This window comes from Mesoplodon densirostris, chromosome 5, assembly GCF_025265405.1.
Source record: "Mesoplodon densirostris isolate mMesDen1 chromosome 5, mMesDen1 primary haplotype, whole genome shotgun sequence".
NCBI classification, from domain to species: domain Eukaryota; kingdom Metazoa; phylum Chordata; class Mammalia; order Artiodactyla; family Ziphiidae; genus Mesoplodon; species Mesoplodon densirostris.
Window position 1 is genome coordinate 106,021,025 of NC_082665.1, and position 8,991 is coordinate 106,030,015.

The window sequence follows — 8,991 nt, forward strand, 5'->3', positions numbered from 1 at the left end:
TGCTGTGAAAGAACGCTCGGTAGAACTTAACAGTTAATTAGATATGGATGCAGAAAAGAGCTGATGATGACTGTTCATTAAAAGAATTATAGATGTTAAACAGGAGAGCTTTTTTTTTTCTTTTTTAGGAGAGCTTCTATAGGTTAAAAGTTTCTTGTATATCTCGTGATGCTTAATGGATGATTCTGCATGTAACTGATTTAATTAATGGCTTGTTGATTAGTTCATCTGCCCTACCTTCCTCATATTTGTGAAAAGAAAATGTACATGGAAGCCCTTTGAAATACACAATCTAGAGTTCATAATGCATCAGGTACTTTTCTAGGTACTGCAGGGACTAAATTAAAGAACAAGATAGGCCCTGCCTTCAAAGATCTCACAGTCTAGTAATCCTTACTTAATACTTTAGTTTCATAGCTTTTATTACTTTATAATATTCAAATATTTTCACCATCCATGAGTATGAGCATTTATGCTAAATCCTGTAATTCTCAATGCAAGCAGTACTGCTCCTAAGGGGATGAAGATTGGTTCTTGGGCGGGTAAAAAAAATCATACTGTTTTGTGTATAAAGCACAGATACAATATATAAACAGATATACAATATATCTGTGGTATTAAAAATTTCGTTGGAGGGGGCTACTATGAAAAAAATGTCTAAAAAGGCTCCTTGGTGGTGGTGAGAGAATGATAATTTTTTTTAAAGGTCCAGAAACTGAGCTAAATATATTGCAATTACAGTTACCAAGGGCTTTTTAAAGGGGAGAGGTCCCTTAATTCTTTAGCTAACTAGTTAAAAATTCAAAATTTTGATAATTAAGATTTCTCCATGTATTTTACATATAGGTATATGTTGTTGGAGGCTATGATGGGCAAAACAGACTTAGCAGCGTAGAATGTTATGATTCCTTTTCAAATCGATGGACTGAAGTTGCCCCCCTTAAGGAAGCAGTGAGTTCTCCTGCCGTGACTAGCTGTATAGGCAAATTGTTTGTGATTGGTGGAGGACCTGATGATAATACTTGTTCTGATAAGGTAAGCCATGCTCTCTCTCTTTTTTTTTTAATAGAAATTACCAATGATATACACAAGAAGAGAAATATGGAAGGCCTATCAAGTAGGTAGTTTGGTCCCTTAGTGTGAGGGGGCTTTTAAAAATTGTCTGGTACTTTATACTTTGGGAGGAAAACATTGAGTTTCAAGTTACTAAAATGAGATCATAATATATCCAACAATTTTCTGTTAAAAGTGTGATCCAGTCTTTTTGAGATGAGACTGATCTCAGCGTTATACTATAAACCATTTTAAAACTTTTTACTGGTATAGTTTACAAAATCAAAAAATTATTCACATAAAACAATTGGGGAGTGAATTAGCAAAGGGTAAGACACTGTACTGCTTCCAACTGCGTCATTTTCTGCATACTTTGAAAATATTCTTAGAACAAAGAAAAGAAAACCTCTCTAATGTAAATATAGGATGGCTCAAAGCTGCTGCAGTTCATTGAATTCCTGAGACAAAAGAACATGTGCCATCCTGACATCTCAGAAAATACCCCGTTTATTCTGCAAACAAGTGTCTAATGCCTAATTCATTTAGCAATAGTTTACTGAACTTTGTCAATCAATAAATTCTTTTTCTAAATTAAATTTTAATATAATGTCAAATGTTACATATTTAGAATTCATTAATTCAGAATTTGTGATAATTCAAAGTATACTGAATTGAGGTTCGCTGGTGTTTTTCTGAAGAAAGGACTCCCCAAACATGTAAAGAAATTATATTCAAATTGAGGCATACTTATCCTATATAACAGAATTTATAAGACTGTTATTTTTAATGGAAAAAAAAAGCAAACCTGCTAGCCATTCAACTTGGAAATGGTCTGTGTTTGTTTCTTACTCTATTCTGCTTGATAGTAATAAATTTGTATTTCTTTTGAGAATTTCATAATTCAGATATTTTACTCTCAAGCCAACCTCCCTTAATTCTGTGAATTAATGGGATTTTATTTTTAATCATGTTTCTGTGTATTGGCAGACTTTTTATTATGTAAATTTGCATTTTTGTTGAGAAAGTTTAATTAAGTACTTCTATATATTATTAGGTTCAATCTTATGATCCAGAAACCAATTCTTGGCTACTTCGTGCAGCTATCCCAATTGCCAAGAGGTGTATAACAGCCGTATCCTTAAACAACCTGATATATGTTGCTGGTGGACTGACCAAGGCAATATACTGTTATGATCCAGTTGAAGATTACTGGATGCATGTACAGAATACATTCAGCCGACAGGTAATAACATAAAACAATCCAAAAGAATAATCAATGTAGAGAGACCAAGTACAGGACCAGCATGAATATACAGTAACTTCACTATTTATGTGTTTCATGTATTCTTGGACTATTTCCAAAAAAAATTTTTTTTTTAAATAAATAAATTTATTTATTTAGTTTTGTCTGCGTCGGGTCTTCGTTGCTGCCCACGGGCTTTCTCTAGTGCGGAGAGCGGGGGCTACTCTTCATTGCAGTGCGCGGGCTTCTCATTGCGGTGGCTTCTCTTGTGGAGCACGGGCTCTAGGCGCGCAGGCTTTAGTAGTCGCGGCACGCGGGCTCCAGAGTGCAGGCTCAGTAGTTGTGGCACACGGGCTTAGTTGCTCTGCGTCACATGTGATCTTCCTGGACCAGGGCTCAAACCCATGTCCCCTGCATTGGCAGACGGTTTCTTAACCACTGAGCCACCAGGGAAGTCCCTCAAAAATTGTTTAAACTCCACATAAAGCATATGGTATTCATGTTTTGAACTCCTTCCAAGGAATTTATTGAAATAACTTACTTTTGTTTTTAATTTTTTTTTTTTTTTTTTTTTTTTTTTTTTTGCTGTACGCGGCCTCTCACTGCTGTGGCCTCTCCCGTTGCGGAGCACAGGCTCCGGACACACAGGCTCCGCGGCCATGGCTCGCGGGCCCAGCCGCTCCGCGGCATGTGGGATCTTCCGGGATCGGGGCACGAACCCGTGTCCCCTGCATCGGCAGGCGGACTCTCAACCACTGCGCCACCAGGGAAGCCCTTGTTTTTAATTTTTAAATTCATTTTTATTGGAGTATGGTTGGTTTACAATGCTGTGTTAGCCTCCACTGTACAACAGAATGAATCAGCCATACACATACAGGTATCCCCTCCCTTTTGGACTTCCCTCCCTATAATAACTTACTTTTTACCATCCCATGGTAAAGTAGGTATTGCTCTTGGGCTGTTGGGTTTTTTTCCCCTTGACCTTTTTGAGACTCCTACTCCAGTTCTTATCCCTCTCTCTAGCACATTTTCAAAAGAGAAGAAATGCTCTCAAACTGGTTTCTTTCCTTCTGCAGTTAGAAACTAGGTAATTTGTTGTTTTTGTTATAAAGAAAATGGCTATACTTGGGTCTCTTTCATCCACACTGCACTTGTACCCTTATACGGCCTCTACCCCTGCCCCATAAAGGCCTTCCCTTGGCCTTTTGTTTCATGGTTCTACCCTCTTTCCTTCTACCATCAAAATGCTTGATGGCTCTGATGCTGGGAATCTGGCTCTACCTATACCACTCTAGGGATATTGTACTCCCAAAGGTCATTAATAATCTCCTGAGTCTCATTCATGTTCTCTTGTTTTTTCTACCCAACCCTTAAATATGGGTATTCCTTGAGCCTCTTTCCCCTGCCCTTTTTCCAGTTTATACTCCGTTCCTGAGTGACCACATTTACTGCTCAGTACTGATGACTTCAAATCTTATTCTGCATTAAAGCCTCTCTCCTGTGCTCCAGACTCAAATTTCCAACTGCCTATTTGATGTTTTCCATGGCGTTCCAAGACTTCAGACTTAAAACAGAATTCACCTTCTTCCCCAAGTTTACTTTTTCTGTTTCCAAACAACCTAGTGAATAGAAAAACTCTGTTTCTCCCTGACAACACTTCTGACACCAGACATGTGGGTTTATTCCCACACCAACCAATCTCTGTCTTCAGCTGGTGTCTTACAATTCAATTCATTTCTGACATGACCTGAAATTTGCTTCAGGTTCCACAGGTTAAGGACTCAGTCCCACAAGACTGCCACCACTTCACATGCCAGTCACAAGTCTCAGGTTTTCACCAGTACTTCTGACAAATCAGCTATAAATCAAGGTTTCCACAGCCCCCTCCTTGGATTCAGTAATTATGCTCAGGAAAACACTTACTTATGTTTACAGGTTTGTTATATGATAAAGTGTATTACAAAGGACATAGATGAACAGCCAGATAAAGAAGTACTTAAGGTCAGGTCTGGAAGGGTCCTAAGCAGAGAACCTTCTGTCCTCATGGATTTGAGGTGCACCACCCTCCTGGGACATGGGTGTGTTTACCAACCTAGAAGCTCTCCAAATCCTATACTTTTGGGATTTTTATGGAGGCTTTATCATGTAGACATGATCAGTTATAATTCAGTTTCCAGCCCTGCTTCCCTCTCCAGAGAAGGGAGGGTGGGGTGAAACTTACAAGCCTCTAATTATGGCTTGGTTTCTCTGGTGACCAATCCCCATCTAGGAGCCCAGCAACAGTCCCTCCTTAGAACAAAAGACACTCCCATCAACCAGGAAATTGCAAGGGATTTAGGAGCTCTGTGTCAGGAACTGGGGGCAGAGGCTGATACATATTTTCTATTATTTCACACCTAGAAACTTAATTTTTAAAATTTTTCTTGCTTTCTCTTAAATTGAATCAATCCATCATATCAGTTCTGTGTCCTCAAGAGTTTCTCCTATTCTTTTCCATTCCTGTGGTTCCTGCTTTTGTTCAGGTTCTCATCAGTTCTTACCTAAACTAAAACAGTATTTTCTAAGTAGTGTTCCTTTCTCTAATGTCTTGCTTTTCTAGCCCATTTTACCACCAGTTATTTTTCAGCAAATCTAATTATGTCTCTTCTCTGGAAATGTACTGAATAAAATCGAAAAGTTTTCCCACTTCATTCTAGGTCTTCTGTTGTCTGACCTCTTCTTGCCTTTTCAGCTTCACTTTCTTCACCTTTACCCAAATTACATTGTGTCTGTTGCTTGCATTTGCTATCCAGATGGTATGTGTTCTTGCCTTGATTCATGTTGTCCTCTTAGCCTTTAATGCCTTTTCTACCTTCTCTATTTGTAATTCTACTCTACTCATCTTTCAAGTACCACTTCACAGTTACAACAAACTGAGGTTGCCCTGTTAAGAATTAATCTCTTGTTTTTCTGATCTGTCACTACACTTACACCTCTATTATGCAAGTGATAAATTTCCTTATAGTTATAAATGTTCATTTCTATACTGGAATTCAGTCTTCTTAAGGATACTATGTTTTCTAACTCATCTCATGTATCTTGCATTGATTGGTGCTCGGTAAAATTTTTTTTTTTTTTTTTTTTTTTGGCTGCATTGGGTCTTCATTGCTGTGCTCGGGCTTTCTCTAGTTGCGGAGAGCAGGGGCGAGTCTTTGTTGCGGTCTGCGGGCTTCTCATTGTGGTGGCTTTTCCTGTTGCAGAGCACAGGCTCTAGACATGCGGGCTTCAGTAGTTGTGGCACGTGGGCTCAGTAGTTGTGGCTCACAGGCTCTAGAGCACAGGCTCAGTAGTTGTGGCGCACGGGCTTAGTTGCTCCCCGGCATGTGGAATCCTTCCAGACCAGGGCTTGAACCCATGTCCCCTGCAGTGATAGGCGGATTCTTAACCACTGCGCCACCAGGGAAGTCCTGCCTACCCTTTTAATACTAATCAAATGAAAAACGATAAATCAACTGTAATTTCATGGTAGACAGCTATTTGAGTCAAAGGTTGTGGGTTTTTTAAATGCTTAGAATGTTGAATGACAAAAAAAGAACTGAAAAAATGAGCTCTTTTTTTCCAGTCCTAACGGACCCAGGCTTTTTCTCTGTTTTTACCTCGCCATTTCCATGACTTTTGACTTTGCATAATTCCTAAATTCCACAACTTGCTATATTAAACATATTTTGCTTTTTAACTTTCATTAGGAACATATTTTTTTTTACTGACTGATGAAGATTTTTTTTTTACCCTTCTTCAGCGGACTAGGTATTTAAAATGTCATTAAAGCTTAGAATAATAATTGAAAAGAAATCTGATTCTTTTTCTTTATTGTTGGCATTTTAACATTTAAGCATTAAGCATTATAAAAAATAGTAATTAAGGAGAGGGGTATATTTTACAATATTAAGATTGTGTTTCATTTAAATCATGAGAAATAACATTAAAACTTCATGTATTAATGAATTATTTTTCTTACTAGCTGCCATTACTCTTGAGACTCTCATAGAGTGAAATAAACTACTATGCAAGTAATTTCCTGATATGAATGAATATCTGTTCTGAAGGTTGCTTGCTTCATTTAATTCTGAGCACTATTTATGAAATTATGTTAATAACAAGATCCTATAATTATATAGTTTAAGAATCATCATCAAAGTGACTGTAAAGTTCAATAGTGCAAGCCAGCTTGTACTTGAAAACTAAGGATGTTGTCTTTTATTGTGTTCAGAACTTTCAGAATTTATAGAAAGAGCTCATTGTGCTTTAGATGGAAAATGTTATAGTCTGGCACATAATTGGTACAATTCATGGGTGGTATTTGACATAAAAGTTGGTCATTCACTGATGATAATGGGCCCCAAGTCAATATGGGTGTATATAAACTCTAACGTAGACATTTTAAAATAGTCACTAATTCTTCTAGACCCAAAGATACTATCCTCTATTATAGAAATCCACCAAGATTTAATTTTTTCTACAAGAGTGAAATTTGTGTATAGCAAATCTGATCAAGTAAAAATTTTTATTGTACTCGCTGGTAGAACCCATCTCATTGTTGTTTACGTGGAAACAGGATAATAATATGCAATAACTTTCTAAATTAAAGTGAAATTTAAATGGAAGAATAATTGACCTGCAGCATAACCAGATTCATGCAATAGTGAGACAATTTTAGTGTAATTTCTTTCTTTGAAGAATCACTCTTATCCTTGCAAGAGTATTTGTTTTATATAGTAATTGTATTATTGACAGAGAAGAGTAAAATTTAGCTAAGAGTCTCATTGCATGGAAAGTTAACTATAAAATGTTATCTGGGGAGTTTCTGTGCCCCATCCAAGGTCCCTAATAACAGTGCTTCTTTAATTTGGTTATAACTCTCATTCATTCATTCAACTTGTGGGTAATCCCATATAATGAATAATGTTCCATATAATGAATAATGTTCCTACCCCTTGATCATGTAATAGCCACTTTCTATAATAAAGGACCTTCCTGTAATAGGAGAAGCAAGTCTTCAAGGATGTTTTTGTTCAACTACCATTAAGTTAACTAAAACCCTTCTCTCAGTCCACCACCCCCACTTCACCTCCCATATCTTGACCCCAATTAGTGACATATATTCTATCTTAACACTCCCTTCACCCATGCAAATTTACCTAGTATTCACACATAGAGCAGGATTTGGGCAAAAGGGAGCTTATTATTTCATGTCTCCTCTTTTGACTGTGTTAAAGCATGTCTTATTTTACTTTTCAGTTTGCTACCAAATCTCTTACTGTCAACAGTTAATTTTTTTTTTAATTTGGTTGAACAGGAAAACTGTGGTATGTCTGTATGTAATGGTAAAATATATATCCTGGGTGGAAGACGGGAAAATGGAGAAGCCACAGACACTATTCTCTGTTACGATCCTGCAACAAGTATCATCACAGGGGTAGCTGCAATGCCCAGGCCAGTGTCCTATCATGGATGTGTGACTATTCATAGATACAATGAGAAATGCTTTAAGCTCTAAAACCAGGATACCTCACCCAAGAAGCCACAGCAATCCAAGATGAGAGGTTTTAAAAACTCCAGAGTGGGAACTTGACATATCTCCTTTTTGCAATATGCACAGAAAAGTAAAAATAATAATTGTCGTGCCTTTCTCCCCAAAATTTCAATCTTTCAAACTGTAATAAAGCCTTTTCTGTAATTGGGAAAAAAAAATTGTTGTTGTTGAAGGTAATAGTGGTCTTTGCTTGGGCTTTGAGAGTGTACCTTTGTGAGTATTTGTAAGAAACCTATGTGGAGTAGGAAATAATGTCTGCCTGCATACCTTTTAGGAATTTGTGAATGGTCTCTTCATTTATGTATGTTTATCTGCAAGACTGTATATTCCTTATTTTGTCACATATGTGTATGTGTGTATATATATATATATATATATATATACACACATACACATATACATATATAAAATTGCATGGCAAGTTTTCATTTAGTTTGACTCATATAATGCTTAGAATACTTAGAATCATTCTAAGGTGGAAAAACCAGTTTTAAAAATCTTTGTCACTAAACAATACATCCAAATTGATTAATTTTATTGTGGGTTTTTTTTCTGTAATTGATAAAAATGTAATGACAATCTGAATATCATAAAATACTGAATTGTTATGACTTCATTCTTAGAATTATTTTCTTATATTAAAGGTGTTTTGGGGGGAGGAGATACAAAAGCAAGTGCCCCTAAAATGGAGATTAAAATTACATATTATTTCCTAAGAAAAAATCATCTAAGACCACTGAAGGGAAAATGACCCACTGTGGCTCTCAAAAGTATTTATATATCATCTCTAAATCCTCTAAGGGATGCGCCTTTTCTTGAACATGGCAGAAGAGTTGAAATCTACTTTGCAATATTATCTTGTGAAAAACAGGGACAGATTTTCTCCTTAGCCCAGTAGGGTTTGACCTCATTACTATGGTGCTTTGGGTGAGGACCTCTTCCTGGTTATCCTACTTTCTTGTGAACAGCTAAAAATCCTGGGAGTCTCTACTGTTAAGCTGCCCTTAAAGGATAAAGCAGGGACCACCTGTCTCAGTGGGTCCATATTTCTTTTAAAATTAGCTATTTGAAGAAACTAACAGCAGTAGTTGCAGTCTTCTAAGATAAATCTTTCATTTGGTAC

The 8,991-nt window shown here is 36.9% G+C and overlaps 1 protein-coding gene across 4 annotated transcripts in view; it reads left to right on the forward strand.

The window, feature by feature from the left end:
- KLHL24 (kelch like family member 24) overlaps positions 1-8,205 on the forward strand; it is a 35,753-nt gene extending 27,548 nt beyond the window's left edge. For all 4 annotated transcript variants that reach the window (XM_060100075.1, XM_060100073.1, XM_060100076.1 and 1 more), the window contains 3 exons: positions 847-1,035; positions 2,108-2,296; positions 7,632-8,205. In XM_060100075.1, coding sequence (XP_059956058.1) covers positions 847-1,035; positions 2,108-2,296; positions 7,632-7,832 — 579 coding nt within the window. In that variant the 3' untranslated portion in view covers positions 7,833-8,205. The remainder of the gene's footprint in view (positions 1-846; positions 1,036-2,107; positions 2,297-7,631) is intronic.
- The last annotated feature ends 786 nt before the right edge of the window (positions 8,206-8,991 follow it).